The following is a 23,810-nucleotide window of genomic DNA, read 5'->3' as shown; positions in this document are numbered from 1 at the left end:
AGCTCCTGGAGTAGAAAGCGTGTAAGAAACAGAGCTCCTGCAAACGAGATCCTACTGCTGCGTCTCCTGCCTGCCTGACTTGGTTTCTCCTGCACCGCAAGACTTCTCGTCTCTCATCCTGCTACCAGCTGTGAGATGAATACCTTGGCCCCAGTCCACTTTCTCGAACCCCCAGTCTCAGCCCACAAAAGAATGAAATGGGCATTCAGCTCCCAAATCGAGTCCAACAGAGTTAAAAATCACTGAGCTTGCCTAGCCGAACTTTCTTCGTTACCCATGCGACCAGCAACGACTGGCCCGCGTAAAATCGCCCACGCCCTTAGAAGACGCACCAAACGTCCCGGGAGCTGAGCGGCACGCAAGTCCTCAGGTCGATTGCCGGATTTCTGCAACACAACAATCCCCGTCACTACGGAGCAGCGAAGAGGACAACCGGCGGCGTCCGCACCTGAGCCCCGCCCCACGTAGAGCACACTATTGGGCCGCTGACTGTCCAAGACCCGCCTCGAGTCTTTAGTCCCGTCCGTGAAGCCGAGAATTGGCCGTTGTGTCTCCGCCCCCCGTGCTTATTGGCCAGCCTGGCTGCGGGTGACAGTGAGTGGCAGACACCCGGCCTAGCGCCGCGGGTCGCGCCGAGCCGAGCCGAGCCGAGCCGAGCCGAGCCGGCGGAGCCTCTGGAATCACCCGGGTCGCTGTTCCTGAGGTAAGACGTGAGACCGGTTATTGGAATCCCAGGCCCCGTGTCTAGCCTTGCCCAGGGGTGCCTGCGGAGCCCTAAGTGAGCTCGCGGCGGGTAACGGAGGAAGGGGCGCCGCCGGCGGGGCGGGGGCGCGCAGCCGGAATGTTTTGATTGCTGGCGCGCGCAGACGGGGGCGCGCGCGGGCGCCGGGGCCGCGCGCGAGGTTGTCCGCTGTTGGGAGCTGCCAGCCCTTGGCCTGGGGCCGGGCGACCCTGGGGCGAGGTGGACTCCGGTCCACGGTCGCCGCGGCTGGGTGTGGGGAGGCAAGCCAGCCCACCCGGGCTATCAGCTGTAAGGCTGACTCGATCCCTGCAACATCCGCAGGAACCCCTGAGCCCAGGCCCAGCCGGCCGGGGCTCCACGGGCCCTGGTCCACACTGACCCTGTGAGTGGTGACTTCCCTGAGGGGCAGGGCTCTCACTAGCCCAGGGAATCCCACCGGGGCCAGGCTGGGCCAAGATCCACGGCCCCCAGGGGCTGCACGGACAGGTGAGTACCACCTCGACCATGCCTGGCTTACAGGACCTAGGGAACCCACCAATTCACCTAGGATCGGGGGTCTACACTGACCCAGTCAAGGTTTCCCATCCAGAAGGTTTGCTCACCGGCTGGATCTTTGGTGCTAGGGAAGTAAGAGAAGGGGTTGACCAGAAAGGTCCTCTTCAGGAAAGACTCTTGAGGTTTTGTGGACCCTGAGAAGTATGTCATTTCTGAGGCTAAGGTGGGGCAATGGAGAAATAGTCCAGAGGCGCCCCTGGCCTCAGGTCTGTACCCACTCATTCTCCATGGGGTCCCTAAGTTACTTCTTGAGACCCTGGAGTTGGAAGAGTGGCCCTGTTTAGCACAGCCAGAGGAAGTGCTCGTAGTCCTGGGCTGGAAGGGTGCTTCTTCCCCACTGCAGCCTTCCTGCCCCATGCTTGGCCTCCTCTTGGTGGGGTGTGGATGGGTGGGAGGGTTGGGTTCCTTTTTATCCCCACTGCCCACTCTCTGGGGCCTGACATCTTCTCCTCCAGCAGCTGCAGAGCATCGAGGGCTGGAGAGGAGCACATACTGTCCATGGAGCTGGTAGGGCCATGTGCTTTTCTCAAACATTTGTTTGCGAAGTGCTTCCAAACTGCTAGTCTCTTGGGAGACCAGGGTTCCCTGGATGGGCGGGGGAGGGACTCTTCTGTCCGTTAAATAGAAGATGAAACAGCCCCCAACAAAGGGACAGATTCTGGCTTTGGGCCAGGAAGGCAGCAGTAGACACCCAGACTGGCCAGAGTTAAGGCTCCCCCAGCCCTGAGCTTACTGCCTTTCTTGTGTCACTACTCCTCTGCCTCTGAGCCAAGGAGGCTGGTAGTGGAGACAAAGCCCAAGGGTACTTTCTCCTTTTGGCAGTAGGCAGGGCAGCCCATGTGCAGCAGCTGGAACTGAATCAGGGTCTCTTCTTCCTCCTTATTGGCAGGTGGTCAAGGTGGACAGGGGGCGGTGGTGATGGCGCAGTTTGACACTGAATACCAGCGCCTAGAGGCCTCCTATAGTGATTCACCCCCAGGGGAGGAGGACCTGTTGGTGCACGTCGCCGAGGGGAGCAAGTGTGAGTTCTTGGATATGACAGCCATAGGGAGAGTTGATGGAAGAACATGGAGAGAGCAAGGGGCTTGTGTTCTCCCAGGGCTCTGACATCTCTGTTCCTATCCCACAGCACCTTGGCACCATATTGAAAACCTTGACCTCTTCTTCTCTCGAATATCCTTTGTGTTTCTGAGTTGGAGCTCTGGGACCTTTAATGTCTCTCTAAGCCGGGTCTCTGGTGGGAGGTGGGGGTAGGTTTGACTCTAATACCTGGAAGCGGGAATGGAGCTCATCCTGAGGCTGAAAGAGGCTGGTGAAATCATCGTTAAGTAATGATAGCCCACATTTACCAAGATCTGTGTGCCTGTGTCCACTTTGTGGTGTTAATTTGTAGAAGCCTTTCTAAGGGTGAGCCTCCTTTTTTTTTGTTTGAGATGGAGTCTGTCTCTGTTGCTGCTAGAGTCCAGGGGCGATCTCAACACACTGCAACCTCCACCTCCTGGGTTCAAGAGATTCTCTTGCCTCAGTCTCCCACATAGCTGGGATTACAGGCACCTGCCACGATGCCCAGCTATTTTTTGTATTTTTCATAGAGACAGGGTTTCACCATGTGGCAAGGCTGGTCTCGAACTCCTGACCTCAAGTGATCCACCCACCTTGCCCTCCCAAAGTGTTAGGATTACAGGCGTGAGCCACCACACCCAGCCGAGCCTCCTTTTTGATGGAATGTAAATAATCGTAATAAGTAACGTCTTTTGACTCATTCTGTGTCAGCTCTGTGTTAAATGCTTTACATGCATTATCTCAGACCTAATACTCCTATGAGACAAGTGTTATTTATTCCTAATGTACCACCATGGACGGACAAAAGTTTAGAGAGGTTAAGTAACTTAGTCACACAGCTAGAAAGTCACAGAGCCAGGACTTAAGCTTGAGTGTGTTGACACCAAAGTCTGTGCTCTTACCTGCTTTCTTTACTGACTACTTTTTCTTAACAATTATACGTTTATAATCTGCACCAGAAGAATGGCTTCACATGTATGCTCATCGGGGAGATCTTTGAGCTCATGTAAGTATAAGAAGGGACAGATGATGTGGTGAAAGAACACATCTTAGTCTTTCCTCTCCTTGCACTCACACTTGGCCCAACCTGCCAGTACAACTCAGTCCTAGGCTAAAACTCTGTAAACCTTTGTAGTTCAGGGACTGGGTGTGGCACCAAAACTTACAGCTTCACCTTTCTTTTTTTTTGAGATGGAGTGAGTCTCACTCTGTCGCCCAGGCAGGAGTGCAGTGGTGCAATCTTGGTTCGGTGCAACCTCTGCCTCCCAGGTTCAAGTGATTCTCCTGCCTCAGCCTCCTTAGTAGCTGGGACTACAGGCATGTGCCACCATGCCCGGCTAATTTTTTTTGTATTTTTAGTAGAGATGGGATTTCACCAAGTTGGCCAGGCTGGTCTCGAACTCCTGACCTCGGGTTATCTGCCCGCCTCAACCTCCCAAAGTGCTGGGATTATAGGCATGAGCCACCACACCCGGCCAAGCTTTCTTACAAGAAAAGCTTTCCAAGCCTTATCTCTTCCATGAAAAGAACCCAAGCCTTGGTTGGGCACGGCAGCTCACACCTGTAATCCCAGCACTTAAGGAGGCTCTAAAAATACAAAAATTAGCTGGGTGTGGTGGCACACGCCTGTAATCCCAGCTACTTGGGAGGCTGAGGCACAAGAATCGCTTCAACCTGGGAGGTGGAGGTTGCAGTGAGCCGAGATTGTGCCACTGCACTCCAGCCTGGCTGACAGAGTGAGACTCTCTCAAAAAAAAAAAGAATGCAGGCCTTGACCTTGATCATCTCAACGCTCCAATGGAACATACATTGTTCAGTCAGGAGGTCTCAGAGATGCCAGCCACAGAGAAAAGCCTCTGTTCTGCCTTGCCTGTTCCATGGCCTGCTCCTAGGCAGAGAGCCTTCTGGGAGAGAGAAGCCATATAGCATTGCCGAAGGGGAAGGGGTTAGGAAGCCCTCCCTCAATCAGAAAACTCCCCCAAGGGCTTTTAACTACAACCTCAAAAGGAAATCAGAGACTGGAGATCAGAGACCCACAGGATGAAACCTTCGAGAGTCCAGTAGTGGTGGCAGAGGTTACCATGAGGTGAGGAAAGTAGGCTGCAGCTGTGGCAGCTGAGGCTAAGAGCAAAGAGTGGGCCTGAGACAGTCCTGTGGGGCTGAGGAGCAGAGAGGGCCCACTGGGAGTTCTCCAGGCCCTTCCAGTTCCCAGTCTTGTTCTGCCACCTCCAGACTCTCCTCTTCCCACTGGGTTTCACTGGAGCCTCTCTGGCTCTCAGACTGCACCCCTTCTTCCCAACTCCCCAGGCAGTTCCTCTTTGTGGTTGCCTTCACTACCTTCCTGGTCAGCTGCGTGGACTATGACATCCTATTTGCCAACAAGATGGTGAACCACAGTCTTCACCCTACTGAACCTGTCAAGGTCACTCTGCCAGATGCCTTTTTGCCTGCTCAAGTCTGTAGTGCCAGGTAAGGGCTGCAAGTCAAGAGGACACCATAGCCTTGAGTTCTGCTAGCAGGTGGGTAATAGAGTGGAGTCTGAGGCAGCAACTCATACTCCAGAACTGACTCAGGCTTGGTCTAGCAAAAATACTTCAGGATAGCAGCATCTCTGCCAAGACTTCTTCCTCCAGGGCCACCTCTCCTCCCCTTCTTTTTCCCCACCAGGATTCAGGAAAATGGCTCCCTTATCACCATCCTGGTCATTGCTGGTGTCTTCTGGATCCACCGGCTTATCAAGTTCATCTATAACATTTGCTGCTACTGGGAGATCCACTCCTTCTACCTGCACGCTCTGCGCATCCCTATGGTAAGACTGGGAAGTTGGGCAGTTAGCCCATAGTCTAAGACGTATTGGGAGGTGTGGGTGTATTCCTGGGCATCAGTTATCCTTATCTGTCATTGATGAGTCAGGAAGTGTCTCTTAAGCTCACAACCCCTGAACCTCACTTCTAATATAGGGCAAAGGGGTCGAGGCAACAACCCCACCTTCCATACCTTGTCTCTTCCCCACCCCACCCCGCAGTCTGCCCTTCCATATTGCACGTGGCAAGAAGTGCAGGCCCGGATTGTGCAGACGCAGAAGGAGCACCAGATCTGCATCCACAAACGTGAGCTGACAGAACTGGACATCTACCACCGCATCCTCCGTTTCCAGAACTACATGGTGGCACTGGTTAACAAATCCCTCCTGCCTCTGCGCTTCCGCCTGCCTGGCCTCGGGGAAGCTGTCTTCTTCACCCGTGGCCTCAAGTACAACTTTGAGCTGATCCTCTTCTGGGGACCTGGCTCTCTGTTTCTCAATGAATGGAGCCTCAAGGCCGAGTACAAACGTGGGGGGCAACGGCTAGAGCTGGCCCAGCGCCTCAGCAACCGCATCCTGTGGATTGGCATCGCTAACTTCCTGCTGTGCCCCCTCATCCTCATATGGCAAATCCTCTATGCCTTCTTCAGCTATGCTGAGGTGCTGAAGCGGGAGCCGGGGGCCCTGGGAGCACGCTGCTGGTCACTCTATGGCCGCTGCTACCTCCGCCACTTCAACGAGCTGGAGCACGAGCTGCAGTCCCGCCTCAACCGTGGCTACAAGCCTGCCTCCAAGTACATGAATTGCTTCTTGTCACCTCTTTTGACACTGCTGGCCAAGAATGGAGCCTTCTTCGCTGGCTCCATCCTGGCTGTGCTTATTGCCCTCACCATTTATGACGAAGATGTGTTGGCTGTGGAACATGTGCTGACCACCGTCACACTCCTGGGGGTCACCGTGACCGTGTGCAGGTGGGCCAGGGCCACAGGCGGGAGCAAGCCGGCTAGCATTCCTGGGAAAGGCATACATCTCACCATGATCCTGATCCCACTAGGTCCTTTATCCCGGACCAGCACATGGTGTTCTGCCCTGAGCAGCTGCTCCGCGTGATCCTCGCTCACATCCACTACATGCCTGACCACTGGCAGGGTAATGCCCACCGCTCGCAGACCCGGGACGAGTTTGCCCAGCTCTTCCAGTACAAGGCAGTGAGTGGAGTTGGAGTTAGGGCCTGCTGGAGACTGGCTGGTAGCTCGGTGGTGAGGGCTGGGCTCCCTCCTGCTTGCTTGTGACCTTGGTCCCGCCCTTTTAGGTGTTCATTTTGGAAGAGTTGCTGAGCCCCATTGTCACACCCCTCATCCTCATCTTCTGCCTGCGCCCACGGGCCCTGGAGATTATAGACTTCTTCCGAAACTTCACCGTGGAGGTCGTTGGTGTGGGAGATACCTGCTCCTTTGCTCAGATGGATGTTCGCCAGCATGGTCATCCCCAGGTACTGGGAGAGGAGGGAGCCAGGTGGCCTGGGATGATGCTGGAACATACAGTGTCTTTGGGAAAACTGCAAAAAGACACCTCTCCTGAGTCACACAAAGGCAGTCCTATACCAGGGGCACACTGCTTGGGAGCCTGGGCTGGATTTCAGCCCTAATTCGCACCCTTGGCCAAGCTCCCTTAAGGCACAACACAGCCAGGCGCGGTGGCTCACGTCTGTAATCCCAGCACTTTGGGAGGCCAAGGCGGGTGGATCACGAGGTCAGGAGATCGAGACCATCCTGGCTAACACGGTGAAACCCCTTCTCTACTAAAAATACAAAAAAATTAGCCAGGCATGGTAGTGGGCGTCTGTAGTCCCAGCTACTCGGGAGGCTGAGGCAGGAGAATGGCGTGAACCTGGGAGGCGGAGCTTGCAGTGAGCCGAGATCACGCCACTGCACTCCAGCCTGGGCGACAGAGCGAGACTCCATCTCAAAAAAAAAAAGAAAAAAAAAAGGCACAACACAAGTAACTGGCTCAGCATGCAGCCCCTCCTGGGTCTGGGGGGGCACCAGTGCCCTGGGAAAGATTGACAGTATACTGTGGTCTCGTTCTCCAAGGGTAAGGCCTCCCTGCTAACAGGAAAGGTGCAGGAAGGCTCCTGGAAGAGAACAGTCCTGCTTACTCTGCTCTTCCTTGTGCAGTGGCTATCTGCTGGGCAGACAGAGGCCTCAGTGTACCAGCAAGCTGAGGATGGAAAGACAGAGTTGTCACTCATGCACTTTGCCATCACCAACCCTGGCTGGCAGCCACCACGTGAGAGCACAGCCTTCCTAGGCTTCCTCAAGGAGCAGGTTCAGCGGGATGGAGCAGCTGCTAGCCTTGCCCAAGGGGGTCTGCTCCCTGAAAATGCCCTCTTTACGTCTATCCAGTCCTTACAATCTGAGTCTGAGGTGTGTTCCTGGGGACTGGGAGATGATGGGCAGAGTGGACTTCAGGAGCTGGGAGTTGAGGACCGGGCATGGGGTGGAAGGCTTCCTGCTGTCTCTTCAGTATGTGCCACTGGGGCCTGAGATACAGAATACTAGAGGACCCCAGAGATCCTTCTCTTGCCTCAAGAATTCTACCTACCCATTTCGTTCATAGCCCCTGAGCCTTATCGCAAATGTGGTAGCTGGCTCATCCTGCCGGGGCCCTCCACTGCCCAGAGACCTGCAGGGCTCCAGGCACAGGGCTGAAGTGGCCTCTGCCCTGCGCTCCTTCTCCCCGCTGCAACCCGGGCAGGCGCCCACAGGCCGGGCTCACAGCACCATGACAGGCTCTGGGTGAGTAAATCGGGGCCAAGATGGGAGGGCATGGCAGCCCTCAGCAGCTTGTGTGGGTCTCAGAGAAGTTCACAGCTGCTGTCTGTCTCTGTTGGGAGAGACAGGGTGGATGCCAGAACAGCCAGCTCCGGGAGCAGCGTGTGGGAAGGACAGCTGCAGAGCCTGGTGCTGTCAGAATATGCGTCCACAGAGATGAGCCTGCATGCCCTCTATATGCACCAGGTGAGTGCACAGCTAAAAAAGAGAGTAGAGGGTTTAGATGCGGAGAAGCAAGACCGGGGTTCCAAACCCTTCTCTGCCATTTACTTGTTCTGCCACCTCCACTCCCATATCTACGTTCTTAATATCCTTTTTAGCTAAGCCTGCTCTCATCCAGGGCCTTCACACACTCACAGCTTCCCCTGCCTAGAATCCACTTCCCTGGGATATCCAGATGGCCTCTTTCTTCTTCTCAGGTCTCTGCAGCTGCTGTTTCCCTGAGACTTTCTCTGATCATTCTCAGTAAAAGGCTCCCTTGCCCACCCTCCTGAATCTTTGTGTCTTAGTTTTCTCCATAGCATTTAGCACCATGTGACATACCATGTTTTTTCCTTATTTATTTGCTTATTCCACGTCTCCTCTACCAGCATATAAGCCTCACAAGGGCTGGCATTTCTGTCTGTTTTGTTCACTGCTATCTCCCCACACCTAAGAGTGCCTGGCACTTAGACCGTCAGTCAGTTTGTTCCTGAATCAAATGAATAGGTAAAATGAGGGCCATTACAACACAGGCTTCTTCGGGGGATCTGCTGTGAATGTAACCTGTAAAGATCAGAGGTATATTACACACTATTAACATAATAGGTGCTCTGAGGCAAGGATTCTCAGGGAAGGGGTAAAGCGGGAACTGACTGATACCAGGTTGGAGGGCAGCTGTTTCAGATGGACATCCGTCTGTCCCCCACTAACGAGCCCCCCATTTCTCCAGCTCCACAAGCAGCAGGCCCAGGCTGAACCTGAGCGGCATGTATGGCACCGCCGGGAGAGTGATGAGAGTGGAGAAAGTGCCCCTGATGAAGGGGGAGAGGGCACCCGGGCCCCCCAGTCTATCCCTCGCTCTGCTAGCTATCCCTGTGCAGCACCCCGGCCTGGAGCTCCTGAGACCACCGCCCTGCATGGGGGCTTCCAGAGGCGCTACGGTGGCATCACAGGTATCCAGTGGGGGTATAGGAGGAAACAGAGGCTGCAGGGAAGGGTGGTTCTTCCAGGGCCTCTCAAGGGGAGGAAAGAGGTCTGAGAAAACAGGCCCAAAGACTCACCCCCCAAGCAGCCCCCCAGCCCTGTTCCTCATTCTTGTGTTCCTTCTATGAGTATGCTTACTCTTACTTGTCTCTTCAGATCCTGGCACAGTGCCCAGGGCTCCCTCTCATTTCTCTCGGCTGCCTCTTGGAGGGTGGGCGGAAGATGGGCAGTCGGCATCAAGGCACCCTGAGCCTGTGCCCGAAGAGGGCTCGGAGGATGAGCTACCCCCTCAGGTGCATAAGGTAAGGGCCCCGGGGCCTAGGAAAAACTGCCAGAAATAGTAACTTCCAGGGTGAGGTAACAGCTTTTCAGGGGAAGGAAGATATGCCCCACCCCCACACAGAGATACTGTACCCTCCCTTCCAAAATACACTACCCCTTCTTTTCTCAACTGCTCTGCAGGGCTTGGTTTTTCCTTACCTTACCTCCCCAGGAATCAACCTTTCCTGTCCCTTTACCTCTAGGTTTCTGTGGGGCTAGCAGGTATCAACCAGAAGCTGAAGACTATCTGCATTACCAACCCTTTCTCCCCACAGGTATAGACAAGGCTGAGCAGGGTTCCTATGGCCCAGGATGGAGGCCACCGCTGACCTGCCATCCCGTCTGCCTGCCATGGGACGGCTCCTCTGAGTGTTGCCTGGCCCCACGTGTGTGGTGTTTGTGTGTCTGTGCCTGGCCAAGGGAGGTGCCAACACTGGGCTTGCCACAGCCCCAGGAGAGGAATTTGGGGCCTAGGAACCGAGGGCATACGGGACTCTAGCCTCATCCCCAGGACCCCCTTGGCTCAGAGTGTGGTGCTAGAAACTGGTCCCCAGCCCAGCCCCAGTACTGCCACCTTTACACCTACCCCTGCAAGTCCCCAGAGGGCTGCCCACGATAGAAGCTGCCAAGCAGGGAGAACCTGTGCCAACTGTGGAGTGGGGAGGTTGGGCCTGGACCCTCAACCCCTGCAACCTTCCCTAGCCCCCTCAATAGATGAGCAGGTCAGGCTGTGGCCCTTACCTCACCCGCAGTTGTCGCCCACTGCTGCAGCCGGCTCACCTCTCTCTGCTTCTTGCACATCACTGGCCTGTGTGTGCTGCTTGCTCCTGTTCTGTTCGCTTGCTCCCGTTCCGTTCGGCTTTTGCTTTGCGTTAGGGTGAAGACCCTAGCTTCCAGCTCCCCTCAACGCTATATTTTGACACTAAGAAAGAAGGTTTCTAAATTGTAGGAGCAGGATGGAAATACTTTGCTGCCCTTTCCATCTTTTAGGATGGGCCCCCAGGAGACTGAGGTCTTCCTGGGCCCTCATTGCTGCTTATCGTACCCCCCATCACCTGCACATGGGACAGACCGGGCTGGAGGGTGACCTTGGCTGTGTACGTCCCAGCAAAAGAGCTCTGGCCCGCATCTCGCTGTTCCCTGGAGGGGGATGAAGGGCGATGCCTCGCCCGAGGCTTTGGGCTGCTGCACTGCATGCTGGGACTGCTCCTACTCTCTGTCCCACCCCTCACCCAGCTGTGGTCTGGCTTTGGGAGAGTGGTGAATTGCGCTGCCCGAACTCGGAGCGGAGCAGGGTAGGGACCGTGTACAGCTTGATAACCCTTAATAAAAAGGGAGTTTGACCAGACTTCTTGTTGTCTCGCGCGGCTAGAATCCTGGGAACAAGAGAAATGGGATGGGGACTCGGCAGGGGTCTAGAAGAAAGTATGTTTAGGCCGTCGCTCAGATACGCTGGGCAAGGCGGCTGGTGGAAGGGCAGCTTTCGACCCACAGTTCCGTGGAGGTCTGTATCCTGCCCCGAGCCAGGATTCCGTGAGGTCTGTTTCCAGCTCCGAGCCACGATTCCGTGGAGGTTTCCAGCTCGGCCTGGTGGTCAGATTTCCCGCCCTGGGCACGTGACCAAGCCGGCTCTGCCTCTCTAATTTGCATTCCTTGCCTGCACCATTCTCCCCGCTCCCCCTTCGGAGATATTTGGCCAATGGGAGCCGTGGGTAGGGGCTGGGGGCGGTCCTGTGGGCGGGGCTACAGCCGTGGAGCGCGGTGCGAGTCCAACACCGAGCATTCCCGTGGGCCTGCAGTTGGCAGAACCCGGGCCCAGAGCCAGCGGGGCCGGGCTGAGACGGCGTACGTGCCCTGCGTGAGTGCGTGGCGGCGGCGCGTGCGCTAGGGGAGTGGGCGGTGAGGCCTGATCCACGTGCGTCCCTTCCCGGGACCCCCGCAGCTTGGCGCCCAGCGGCTACCTGAGCCAAGGCACCCGGATGTCCGCGCCCCTCTCCGAGTGACCAGTCCCGGCCTCCGGTCCCGCAGTGCCCGCAGCCTCGGCCGGCGTCCACGCATTGCCATGGTGACTGTGGGCAACTACTGCGAGGCCGAAGGGCCCGTGGGTCCGGCCTGGATGCAGGATGGCCTGAGTCCCTGCTTCTTCTTCACGCTCGTGCCCTCGACGCGGATGGCGCTGGGGACTCTGGCCTTGGTGCTGGCTCTTCCCTGCAGACGCCGGGAGCGGCCCGCTGGTGCTGATTCGCTGTCTTGGGGGGCCGGCCCTCGCATCTCTCCCTACGTGCTGCAGCTGCTTCTGGCCACACTTCAGGCGGCGCTGCCCCTGGCCGGCCTGGCTGGCCGGGTGGGCACTGCCCGGGGGGCCCCACTGCCAAGCTACCTACTTCTGGCCTCCGTGCTGGAGAGTCTGGCCGGCGCCTGTGGCCTGTGGCTGCTTGTCGTGGAGCGGAGCCAGGCACGGCAGCGTCTGGCAATGGGCATCTGGATCAAGTTCAGGCACAGCCCTGGTCTCCTGCTCCTCTGGACTGTGGCGTTTGCAGCTGAGAACTTGGCCCTGGTGTCTTGGAACAGCCCACAGTGGTGGTGGGCAAGGGCAGACTTGGGCCAGCAGGTGAGGGACTCTGTGGGAAGGGGGAAGCCTCTGCTGGCCGGGCTTGGGAGAAAGCACTGCATGTCCAGTCACACTGCTTCCAGGCTTTAGGATGCCTCTAAGCAAAGGGAGAAGGGAGGGGCTGAGTCCTGCCGGGAGCTGATAGCCAGCTGGTGGGGTGTGTCTTTGCTGACTCACTGTGGTTTTGCTTTTTTTTTTTTTAAGCCTGTAAGTGCTGAATGTGTTCATGACACCAGTCCCCGGCCCTATTATAAGTAGTAATACAATGAAATTTTATCCTCAATGATACTCTCTCCACTTATATTTCATTCTAGGTTCAGTTTAGCCTGTGGGTGCTGCGGTATGTGGTCTCTGGAGGGCTGTTTGTCCTGGGTCTCTGGGCCCCTGGACTTCGTCCCCAGTCCTATACATTGCGGGTTCATGAAGAGGACCAAGATGTGGAAAGGAGCCAGGTACACCTCAGTTTCTTTTTTTTTTTTGGAGACGGAGTCTTGCTCTGTCACCAGGCTGGAGTGTAGTGGCATGATCACGGCTCACTGCAACCTCCGCCTCCCGGGTTCAAGCGATTCTCCTGCCTCAGCCTCCTGAGTAGCTGGGACTACAGGTGCATGACACCACACCCAGCTAATTTTTTTATTTTTAGTAGAGACAGGGTTTCACAGCGTTGGCCAGGATGGTCTCGATCTCTTGACCTCGTGATCCGCCTGCCTCGGCCTCCCAAAGTGCTAGGATTACAGGCGTGAGCCACTGCGCCCGGCCTCTTTTTGTTTTTAAGACGGAATCTTGCTCCGTCACCCAGGCTGGAGTGTAGTGGCGCGATCTCAGCTCACTGCACCCTCTGCCTCCTGGGTTCAAACAATTCTCGTGCCTCAGCCTTCCAAGTAGCTGGAATTACAGGTGTGTACCCGGCTAATTTTTGTATTTTTAGTGGAGATGGGGTTTCACCATGTTGGCCAGGCTAGTCTTGAACTCCTGACCTCAGGTGACCCACCTGCCTCGGACTCCCAAAGTGCTGGGATTACAGGCATGAGCCAGTGCACCAGACCCCACCTCAGTTTCTGAATCCTGGAGTCTCTTCATTTCATTCCCTGTCATCATTCCTTCCCCCAAAATGAAATGCTTCTTTTCCAAATCTCAGTTTGCAACTTAGTTTTTCTGACCCCATCAAGGATCACTTGTGGGTCTGAGATACCTGGGAGCTGTAACCCCATATGTTTTTCCATGAAGGGTTTCTGGCTAGTGCACTTACTTGATTTGTGAGCTCCCTTCCTATGTGTTTCACCATCCTAGGTTCGGTCAGCAGCCCAACAGTCTACCTGGCGAGATTTTGGCAGGAAGCTCCGCCTCCTGAGTGGCTACCTGTGGCCTCGAGGGAGTCCAGCTCTGCAGCTGGTGGTGCTCATCTGCCTGGGGCTCATGGGTTTGGAACGGGCACTCAACGTGTTGGTGCCTATATTCTATAGGAACATTGGTGAGCAGGAGGAGCACCAGCTCAGTGTGCTGGTCCTTCATCAGCCTGGTGGCTGGGATGGTCCTTACCTAGGGAGGTGGGACAGAGCTGGGTGGTCAGAAAGAGACTGTGGCTGGTACCTGGGGCCATTTTGCCTGAAGAGAGTCCTGGGCGCCATAAGTGGGTTCTGACTCGTTTCCTCCACAGTGAACTTGCTGACTGAGAAGGCACCTTGGAACTCTCTGGCCTGGACTGTTACCAGTTACGTCTTCCTCAAGTTCCTCCAGGGGGGTGGCACTGGCAGTACAGGTATGAGAGACTCCGCCCTCACCCTGCTAGGTATAGGCCCCTCCCACAGGCATTCCCTCAGCATCCGCCTCTCCCAGCATTCCTCCCCAGCCCCCATGTACTCTCAGACCTTTCACATCCTGGTGCTGGGGTGACGTCCCTCAGCTCCCAGGCCCTACTGAGGCGTCCCCCGGCTCCCTGCAGGCTTCGTGAGCAACCTGCGCACCTTCCTGTGGATCCGGGTGCAGCAGTTCACGTCTCGGCGGGTGGAGCTGCTCATCTTCTCCCACCTGCACGAGCTCTCACTGCGCTGGCACCTGGGGCGCCGCACAGGGGAGGTGCTGCGGATCGCGGATCGGGGCACATCCAGTGTCACAGGGCTGCTCAGGTGCCGCCCCAGTGGAAAGGGCATGTGGGAGGGTGGAGCCAGAGAAGCAGGGATAGGGGCCCGTGGGAGGAAGAGAACAGACCCCGCCTGAGGAGCTGCCCCTCCCACCTTGGTGTTTTTTAAAGTATAGGATTATCGTATACATGCTCTCCTAATAACTTAGGTAATGCGGGCAGAAGGCAAATCTCTTTCGAGCTGCACTTACTTTTTCAGAGTTTCCCACTCTGTTTAGTATGTTGGGTTCTGCTCTTTTTTTGAGACAGGGTCACGCTCTGTCACCCAGGCTGGAGTACAGTGGCACAATCTCTGCTCACTGCAGCCTCTGCCTCCCGGGTTCAAGCAATTCTGCTTCAGCCTTCTGAGTAGCTGGGATTACAGATGTGCACCAGCATGCGTGGCTAATTATTATATTTTTTGTAGAAACGGGGTTTCACCATGTTGGCCAGGCTGGCCTCGAACTCCTGGCATCATGTGATCTGCCAACCTAGCATTCCAAAGTGCTGGGATTACAGTTGTGAGCCATTGTGCCGAGCTGGGTTCTGCTTTTTTGCATTTTTACATACATATTATATATGCAGACTCACAGAACTAATATGGCATTGTGGAGGTTTTTCCTAAAACAAATGGTATTGTGACATAGCCATCATTCTCAGAGTTGCTTATTAACAGAACATTATGGAGATATATTTTTCTCCCATGCCTGAAGGTCTCCCTCATTCATTGTAATTGATACAGAGAATGCTGTAGTTTGAGCATGGTTGATTTAGCCACCCACCTCTTGAGGGTAGAATTAATTAAGACTGGTTCCAGTCTGTTGCTTGAAAATAAAACACTACCCTGAAATGCCTAGAGGCAGGGTTGCTGGGTCTAAGCCCCCAGACCTTTCTTATTCACTTGACCTGCCCTCCTAGCTACCTGGTGTTCAATGTCATCCCCACGCTGGCCGACATCATCATTGGCATCATCTACTTCAGCATGTTCTTCAACGCCTGGTTTGGCCTCATTGTGTTCCTGTGCATGAGTCTTTACCTCAGTGAGTGCTGCTGGGGGATACCATCTCCCTGAACTATCCAGGGACTCCCTTGGCCATGAGCTGTGCCCCCACTCAAGTGACCCACCTATGGGAGGCTGTGGATTGGTGGACTTGAATGGGCTCCTAGTGCTCGTCATGTGATGGGCGGGTCTCTTCTGTCAAATCAAACCTTAACTCAACCTAGCTGAGGGGCTGGGGAAGGACATTCTTGTCACGTTAAGTCTGAGCTGTGGACACAGGTCAAGGAAGCCTCGTTTGTGTAACAAGATGCAGCTTGCTTTCATTTGTTTACCAAAAGCGTTTTCTACACATGAGACTTTGTGCAGGCTGCAGAGATGCCTCCCTGTGGAATCTGGGTCTCCGGGCTTGAGCATAGGCTTAGTGTGTACATGGCAGGTAGTGGACATTGACATTTGGTCTCTGCTTTTGGGGATGATGTCCTATTCTGCTCCCCATCCTGTCACTCTCCAGCCCTGACCATTGTGGTCACTGAGTGGAGAACCAAGTTTCGCCGTGCTATGAACACACAGGAGAACGCTACCCGGGCACGAGCAGTGGACTCTCTGCTAAACTTCGAGACGGTAACAGAGGGCCCGGTGGCAGTGGTGTGAGGCGTGGAGATGTGGAGGAGTGTAACTAGGACCACTGGGGCTGACAGAGAGCTGGGGGTGTGATGTTTGTGTGTGATGTTTGAAATCAGGAAGGAGGATTGAGAGTTGGGGGGAATGACCCAAGTGCCATGTGCTGTGCCCATGCCAAATAAATTTGGTTTGAATTCATCAGGTGAAGTATTACAATGCCGAGAGTTATGAAGTGGAACGCTATCGCGAGGCCATCATCAAATATCAGGTGAGGATGCTAGTTTGAGGCCTCCGGAGAATAATGCCCTGGCCTGGTAGAATTTTCAGGGCCAAGAGTGATAGTCGAGTGTTGGGGTAGAAGGGGCCTGGGCCCAGGTTTGGACTCACTGATGGCCATTGTGTATAGGACATTCCTCTTCCTGTGTTATTGCCCTCAGGGTTTGGAGTGGAAGTCGAGCGCTTCACTGGTTTTACTAAATCAGACCCAGAACCTGGTGATTGGGCTCGGGCTCCTCGCCGGCTCCCTGCTTTGCGCATACTTTGTCAGTGAGCAGAAGCTACAGGTGAGGCAGGATCTTGGATGAGAGAGTGGGGCACAAGGAAAAGGGGGCCTGGGGCCTGTGTCTGGTCACCAGGCTCTTGGGTAGGAAGTGGGCAGGGTGACACAAGAAGAGCGGCCTGCAGGCCCCCCGTGACATGCTCTGCTTCCTTGATTGCCACAGGTTGGGGACTATGTGCTCTTTGGCACCTACATTATCCAGCTGTACATGCCCCTCAATTGGTTTGGCACCTACTACAGGTAATCTGAGCCCTGGCCCTCACCCATCCAGGGCACATTATTATTTCCTGGCTACTCAGAGAAGTCCTAACCAGCACCTTTTTGCAGGATGATCCAGACCAACTTCATTGACATGGAGAACATGTTTGACTTGCTGAAAGAGGAGACAGAAGTGAGCAAAGGGAGAGGAGTAGGGTTTGGGGAGGGAGGAGCTGTGTGGTGTTTCTCGTGCTTGGAAAATACAAAGCTGAGAACCTCAGCACACATGGGTGGTGCCCTTCCAGGTGAAGGACCTTCCTGGAGTAGGGCCCCTTCGCTTTCAGAAGGGCCGAATTGAGTTTGAGAACGTGCACTTCAGCTACGCCGATGGGTGAGGCCTTCCTTTTGCTTCCTTTGCTTTTCCGTTCATTTGCACACTGGCTTCCTGCTTCTCAGTGCTCTGAATCCCTGCTTTTGGAAAAGAGCCTGGGCAGGGGAGGGGCAGGGCCTACTAGCAGCTCTGGTGATGGAAGGTGCCTGCTGAGCAACCCCACCTTTCCTTGCAGGCGGGAGACTCTGCAGGACGTGTCTTTCACTGTGATGCCTGGACAGACACTTGCCTTGGTGAGAGGAGACCCAGCCACTTGGCCCAGATGCCTCAAGCTTCCCTCATTCAGTGCCCATGGTAGCTTGTGACCCAGGCTGTGGAGTCAGAGAGCCCAGTCACGATAGGCAACCGGATTGAATGGTGCAGCCTCCATGGACACTGGTGACCTCTTGGAGAGGGAACCTCAAAAGCCAGTGGGCCTCGGCCGGCTGCGGTGGCACATGCCTGTAATCCCAGCACTTTGGGAGGCTTAGGTAGCCAGATCACCTAAGGTTAGGAGTTCAAGACCAGCCTGACCAACATGGTGAAACCCCATCTTTACTAAAAATACAAAAATTAGCCGGGCATGGTGGTGGACGCCTATAATCCCACTACTAGGGAGGCTGAGGCAAGATAATCGCTTGAACCTGGGAGGCAGAGGTTCTAGTGAGCTGAGATCGCGCCATTGCACTCCAGCCTGGGTGACGGAGTGAGATTCGGTCTCAAAAAAAAAAAAAAAAAAAAAAAAGCCAGTGGGCCTGAGATTTTTCCCATTTCCAATGCAACAGGTGGGCCCATCTGGGGCAGGGAAGAGCACAATTTTGCGCCTGCTGTTTCGCTTCTATGACATCAGCTCTGGCTGCATCCGAATAGATGGGCAGGACATTTCACAGGTAGGGTTGCTCTGGAGAAGACTGTAGTTTAGGGGTCTACGTGTGGAGGAATGATAAGGGCTGGCTGTCCAGAGAGAGGAGATGTCACCCTTGCAAAAAAACTAGGGCCATTCTAGCATGATATAACCTACAGTCACACAAGTAAAGTAGTCCTGTGAAGGATTTGTATGGTGCCATAAAAGCTACAAAGGGCCGGGCGCAGTGGCTCATGCCTATAATCCCAGCACTTTGGGAGGCCGAGGCAGGTGGATCACTTGAGCCCAGGAGTTCAAGACCAGCCTGGGCAACATGGCAAAACACCCTCTCTACAAAAAATACAAAAATTGCTGGGCGCGGTGGCTCACGCCTGTAATCCCAGTACTTTGGGAGGCTGAGGTGGGCAGATCACAAGGTCAGGAGGTTGACACCATCCTGGCTAACACAGTGAAACCCTGTCTCTATGAAAAATACAAAAAATTTGCTGGGCGTGGTGGCGGGCGCCTGTAGTCCCAGCTACTCGGGAAGCTGAGGCAGGAGAATGGTGTGAACCCAGGAGGCAGAGCTTGCAGTGAGCCGAGATGGCGCCACTGCACTCCAGCCTGGGCGAGAGTGCAAGACTCAGTCTCAAAAAAAAAAAAAAAAAAAAAAAAAAAAAAAATATATATATATATATATATATATATATATATATATATATATATATATATAAATTAGCTGGCCATGGTGGCACACACATGTAGTCCCACCAGAAGGCTGTAGTGAGCTATGATCATGCCACTGCACTCCAGCCTGGGTGACAGAGCAAGGCCCTGTCTCAAAACAAAAAGCAAAACAAAAAAAAAAAAAACAAAAAGGTACAACGATATTCTGTAGCCAGGTGTGGTGGCTCACACCTGTAATCCCAACACTTTGGGAGGTCAAGGCAGCAGGATCATTTGAGTCCAGGATTTTGAGACCAGCCTGGGCAACATACCTGGCAACCCCATCTCAACAAAAAATTAAAAATTAGCTTGATGTAGTCTCAAGCACCTGTGGTCTCAGCTACTCAGGAAGCTGAGGTGGGAGGATTGCATGAGCCAGGAGGTCAAGGCTGCAGTAAGCCGAGATTTTGCCACTGCAGTCCAGCCTGGGTGACAGAGTGGACTCTATCCAAAAACAAAACAAAACATCTGCAGCAATCTGGTGAAGCAGGAAGAGAAGATGGGGAAACAGAGAGGAGTGATTTGCCCACACGGCTAGGATTTGGGGCAGTGATGGTGGGATTATTACCACAGCCTCTTATCCCATGTGCTTCCGGCCAGCCCACCCTGCCTCCCAGGCCTTGGGGGTATCTCACAAGGCAGAGTGTGTGGTCTTTTGGCCCTAGGTGACCCAGGCCTCTCTCCGGTCTCACATTGGAGTTGTGCCCCAAGACACTGTCCTCTTTAATGACACCATCGCCGACAATATCCGTTACGGCCGTGTCACAGCTGGGAATGATGAGGTGGAGGCTGCTGCTCAGGCTGCAGGCATCCATGATGCCATTATGGCTTTCCCTGAAGGTGAGAGATTCCTTTGCAGAGAGTCCCCTCCCCTCCTGGTGTTGTCCTGCTAATCCCTGACCCCTGTTCCCCCCGTTTCTTGTTTCTTCCATGTAAGAAACGTGTGGTGGGTAATATCCACAGGGTACAGGACACAGGTGGGCGAGCGGGGACTGAAGCTGAGCGGCGGGGAGAAGCAGCGCGTTGCCATTGCCCGCACCATCCTCAAGGCTCCGGACATCATTCTGCTGGATGAGGTGCGCCCTGGGTCTCCTCCCCTCCTTCCTGCCTTGTGTATGCTCAAGCCATTCCTCCTGGGCACTGTCCCCACCTAGAACAGATACCATGAATCCAGATCTCACAAAACACACTTTACAGTTCTCAAGCCCAAACAAGGCTCTTGTGTATTCTTGAGGCCTCAGCCAGCAGCCTCCTTCCATTGAGGGTTTTGAGTGGCAGGAGCAGTTTTACCTGGACCCTCTCTATAGGCAACGTCAGCGCTGGATACATCTAATGAGAGGGCCATCCAGGCTTCTCTGGCCAAAGTCTGTGCCAACCGCACCACCATCGTAGTGGCACACAGGTACAGGACTACAGGCCTGGGGCGGCTGGTGGTGTGGCCCGCTTTGGGTGGGGTAGTAGGCGACTGATCTTTGACTTCTCAGGCTCTCAACTGTGGTCAATGCTGACCAGATCCTCGTCATTAAGGATGGCTGCATCGTGGAGAGGGGACGGTAAGAGACACATAGATCAAAAGGACAGGTCTTTTGAATTGGGGGCTCCAGGAAAGGGGGCATGAAGTCCCAGGGGCTTCTGGAGGGGACCTCCCTTCCCATCCCATCCTCTCTGTGGGCCGGTGGCAAGGACCCTCGGGGTAAAACTAATGGTTAGGACTCACACTTTTCTCCTCACCCCAGGCATGAGGCTCTGTTGTCCCGAGGTGGGGTGTATGCTGACATGTGGCAGCTGCAGCAGCAGGGACAGGAAGAAACCTCTGAAGACACTAAGCCTCAGACCATGGAACGGTGACAAAAGTTTGGCCACTTCCCTCTCAAAGACTAACCCAGAAGGGAATAAGATGTATCTCCTTTCCCTGGCTTATTTCATCCTGGTCTTGGGGTGTGGTGCTAGCTATAGTAAGGGAAAGGGACCTTTCAGAAAAACACCTTTTGGGGAAATAAAAATGTGGACTGTGCGAGGATCACTGTGGCTTTGTGGGATGGGGTACTGCAGTGGGCCTCTACCCATAAGTCAGATGAGCATTCTTGACACGGCTTTTCTGTTTGAGGTTAGAGAGGAGAGAGAAACACACCACTTGTACGTTTTATCAACTGCCAAGATCCTTTATTTTTTCCAGGCCCCTTCCTGCCCACTCCACATCGGGGCAGCTCCAGCATAAGGGAGATGACATGATGAAGGGGCTGAGAGTAGGGCCTGGCCAGCATCCACTGAGGGCCCAACCAGGGAACAGTTGCTAGCCGCTCTCTTCCATGCAGCTGGAGCACTAGCAAGGCCTTCCAGAGGCTCCCAGGGCGACCTCCACATCGCTCCTGCTTGTCTCTGCCCTCCAGGGTGCTCTGGGCCTCCTCTCCCTGTGTACCCTAGAGGTGTGAGGGCCACAGTCCTCCTCAGGTGAACCTCCCTCCCCAAGCCCAGGGCCCTAGCACAGGCTGCAGTTGGACGGCTTCGAGCTGCGGCTCTGGGCCTGGAGCAAGGAGAGGGGAAGGAGGGGAAGACACAGTGCAACGTCAAGGAAATGAGGGACAGCCCTCATTTCAGAGCTCAGCATGGGCTGGAGTCATACTGAAAACCAAACGATAACCACCATTCCAAAACTCTGCACCACTCGGAAGAACCCCCATCCCTGACTTCTTCCTCCCTCCCACTGCAGCACACATCTTCACCCCAGCCTCATACCTGCTGCCGCTGGTATTCTGCCTCACTGGCTGACAGTGCTTGTGCTAAAGCTAGGTCTTCTTCCTCCTGACAACTGGGAGGGAGAAACAGTTTAAGTTGGATGATGGTAAGATCTGAAATTTGAACATCGGATCTGTGTGTGTCGGGCCTCATGGTGCCGAGCACTGCTGAGGATTATCTCAATCTTCATAGCAACACTACAAGGTGGGTATTAGTATTGTCCCCGTTTTACAGAGGAAATGAAGGCTCCATGGGTTAAATAACTTGTCAAAGATCATATAGTTCATCTTAATTTTGAGACCAAGTTGCCAGCGATTATCTTGCATTGTGTCAGAGTGGTCCCACCTACTTGCCTTCAGACCAAGCCCTTGCCCACAGCTTGCGTTCTCTTTCACAAGAGGGTAAGGTACCTTGGAACCTGGGGTTTGGTCTCTGCCAGGGACATTTCCAGGGCCCGCTGCAGAGCTTCATCCTCACTCTACAAAGGGAGAAAGAAGACCAGCGTCCTTGGACTTCACTCTCTGTGTGTTTGTTTCTGTCCATCCAACCTCTGCCCAACTCACCAGGCCATTCTGCAAAGCAATCACTGGAGGGGCTGTCCAGGATGGAGATCGGGTTGTGGCTCTACGACAGACATTGAAGAGGTGGAGGTCAGAGGTGTGAAGGGGAAAAAGGGGGAGCAGGGAAACGGGCAGGCCTACCTGCTGGGAGAGGTACAGGAAGGCATGGTTCGACTTGGGCTGGGGACAGTGCTTGTAGAAGCCATAGCTTGTGCTCTGGAGATGGCAGCAAGTCTGTAGGGAAGAGAGATTTTTGGCATGTCTCCAAGAACTAGCCTTACCCAGGAAGTCAGGAGGGGAACTCTGGAAAAACATGCACTTGAAAAGGAAGCTAAAAGACTCCCCTAGCCGACAGGGATAGGGTTGAAGCTCCCCAATTTGTAACAACAGAGCTTGAGTCGGTTCCAAAAGAATGCTTCCCAAAAGCAAGTGGAGGACTTGGCTGCAATTACCCTGCCCGGCTGGTTGGGTGGCCCTCCCCAGGGCAATCATGGTCCAGTGGGTGCCGGTGCTTGATGCAGAAGTTTCGGCTACAGCGTTCACAGGTCAGTTTCATCATTTCTCGCTGCCGGCAGCCAGCGCGCTCACACTTATTGGTGAAGATCTGAGGTGAAGTGAGAAAGTTGTCTCTGCTGAGACTCTGACTAGCTGTTTGGGTTTCCAGGCATCCGTAGTCCCAGCTGGGTTGTGGCTGACCCCTACAATGTTTACCTTACGTTTTTGCTGTGCTGGATCAGAGCGACAGTCTCTGTCAATGTGCTCTCCCACAGCACGGTCAGGGGGCTCCCCTCTGGCCACAGGCACAGGCACATTACAGAGAGGGCACACAGGTACCTGGATATCCTGTAGTCAAGGAGCAAGGGTCAGTCTGTGGCCCACTCCAGTCCAACAAATCTCTGGTCCTGAAAGAACTTGGATATGACCCACCACAAACACGCAAAAAAACAGTGTTTCCCAGCACTGACAGCCTCAGAAAGACAAAAGGGAGAAGAAACGTGAGACACAGATTTGGGGGATTCTGCACGCATTCTCCATCTGCCTGCTTTCACCCTGAGGATCGCCCCCTCACCTTTTGGTAAGCAGATCCACAGCGATGCTGGGCGTAGGCCACATGGTCTGCGCAGAAGATGCCTGAGCAGGCATCACACTTAAGCGGCAGAAAATCTGCAAAGAGTTGGTTGGATTGCAGGTCCAGCGGGACCTCGATGTCCTTCTCTTTCACTCAAGCCTTCCACTCGGGAAGGAAAACGCCACCCTATTTTCGACACACCGCCCCTTCCCAAGCCCATTACCTCCTTGGCCACGCCCCCTCTGCTGCTGACCACCCCCCCCAACTTCAAGCCCCGCCCCCCGGCATTGCCAGCCTGGGAGCCCACCCTTCCCTCCCCACCTGCGGTTCAAAGTCCCTGTCCGCTGGGCCCCGCCCCCCGCGCGCTCCGCCCCTCACCCAAGCGCTGACAGCTCGGCTCCGAACAGTGAGCCCCGAGGTCCGGAAACTCCATCGCCAGGCCGGGCAGGGTCTGCTAGGAGAAGCGACGAGTGCTGAGCGTCTTTAGGGCTCGTGCTCCAGGTCCGCACCGCGACCCGGCACTCTGGCGGGCTCCCTGCCCCGCCCCTTCCTCTCCCCCGCCCAGCCCGGGTTACCGGAGCCCCCGCGCCAGCTGGCCCCCGGCGCCCGCTCCTCCCTCGGCGCGCGCGGCGCGCTGACGTCATCACGCAGGGCTGGCGCGTCCGGCGCAGTCTCCGGGCAGCCGGGGAGGGCCTCGGTTGAGCCCCGCCCCGCCTCGCCTTGCTCTACAAGGTTGAGTCGGAAGACTGTCCCGAGGCGAGAGGGTGTTGGTGTGCGGCTCCGCAACCCTGGGCGTGGGCGTAGCTCCGCAGAGGAAGGCCAGCGAAGGCAAAGACGGATATCTTGGGGGATGGAAGGCTGGGTGGTTTGGGGTCTTTCACAATTCGGTCCTTAG

General features: G+C 55.0%; 3 protein-coding genes across 14 annotated transcripts; 2 read left to right on the top strand and 1 right to left on the bottom strand.

Annotated features, from left to right (window-relative positions):
- Positions 1-10,850, top strand: ATG9A (autophagy related 9A). 9 transcript variants are annotated; one of them, XM_031008899.3, is made up of 17 exons: positions 574-703; positions 1,064-1,228; positions 1,756-1,804; positions 2,187-2,318; positions 2,427-2,470; positions 3,301-3,365; positions 4,667-4,828; positions 5,027-5,168; positions 5,385-6,133; positions 6,217-6,370; positions 6,475-6,654; positions 7,340-7,588; positions 7,782-7,960; positions 8,065-8,182; positions 8,928-9,150; positions 9,338-9,483; positions 9,778-10,850. In XM_031008899.3, the coding sequence occupies exons 4-17, from the start codon at positions 2,216-2,218 to the stop codon at positions 9,781-9,783; spliced, it is 2,520 nt and encodes an 839-aa protein (XP_030864759.1). In that variant the 5' UTR covers positions 574-703; positions 1,064-1,228; positions 1,756-1,804; positions 2,187-2,215; the 3' UTR covers positions 9,784-10,850. The 9 variants fall into 9 exon arrangements, with proteins under 9 accessions (XP_030864755.1, XP_055235589.1, XP_030864759.1 ...); XM_031008897.2 differs by having other exon boundaries at positions 1,753-1,804; XM_031008895.3 differs by lacking the exon at positions 1,064-1,228 and having other exon boundaries at positions 1-703; positions 1,753-1,804.
- Positions 10,851-11,223: 373 nt separating this feature from the next.
- Positions 11,224-20,564, top strand: ABCB6 (ATP binding cassette subfamily B member 6 (LAN blood group)). The gene is made up of 19 exons (XM_031008894.3): positions 11,224-12,113; positions 12,428-12,565; positions 13,404-13,584; positions 13,771-13,872; positions 14,056-14,239; positions 15,151-15,272; positions 15,744-15,853; positions 16,056-16,121; positions 16,291-16,416; positions 16,576-16,652; positions 16,740-16,803; positions 16,916-17,001; positions 17,177-17,234; positions 17,766-17,870; positions 19,216-19,390; positions 19,514-19,626; positions 19,858-19,952; positions 20,035-20,103; positions 20,287-20,564. The coding sequence occupies exons 1-19, from the start codon at positions 11,565-11,567 to the stop codon at positions 20,396-20,398; spliced, it is 2,532 nt and encodes an 843-aa protein (XP_030864754.2). The 5' UTR covers positions 11,224-11,564; the 3' UTR covers positions 20,399-20,564.
- Positions 20,565-20,643: 79 nt separating this feature from the next.
- On the bottom strand, positions 20,644-23,558 carry ZFAND2B (zinc finger AN1-type containing 2B). 4 transcript variants are annotated; one of them, XM_063695226.1, is made up of 10 exons: positions 23,491-23,546; positions 23,294-23,366; positions 22,916-23,010; positions 22,558-22,689; positions 22,299-22,450; positions 21,988-22,080; positions 21,850-21,910; positions 21,697-21,764; positions 21,287-21,359; positions 20,644-20,970 (listed from the first exon to the last, which is right to left on the bottom strand). In XM_063695226.1, the coding sequence occupies exons 2-10, from the start codon at positions 23,346-23,348 to the stop codon at positions 20,659-20,661; spliced, it is 1,041 nt and encodes a 346-aa protein (XP_063551296.1). In that variant the 5' UTR covers positions 23,349-23,366; positions 23,491-23,546; the 3' UTR covers positions 20,644-20,658. The 4 variants fall into 4 exon arrangements, with proteins under 4 accessions (XP_063551296.1, XP_063551297.1, XP_030864753.2 ...); XM_063695227.1 differs by having other exon boundaries at positions 23,294-23,369; positions 23,491-23,545; XM_031008893.3 differs by having other exon boundaries at positions 20,685-21,074; positions 23,491-23,558.
- Between the last annotated feature and the right edge of the window lie 252 nt (positions 23,559-23,810).

This window comes from Gorilla gorilla, chromosome 11 (assembly GCF_029281585.2).
Source record: "Gorilla gorilla gorilla isolate KB3781 chromosome 11, NHGRI_mGorGor1-v2.1_pri, whole genome shotgun sequence".
Taxonomy (NCBI): domain Eukaryota; kingdom Metazoa; phylum Chordata; class Mammalia; order Primates; family Hominidae; genus Gorilla; species Gorilla gorilla.
This window is presented reverse-complemented; position numbering and strand designations above follow the sequence as displayed.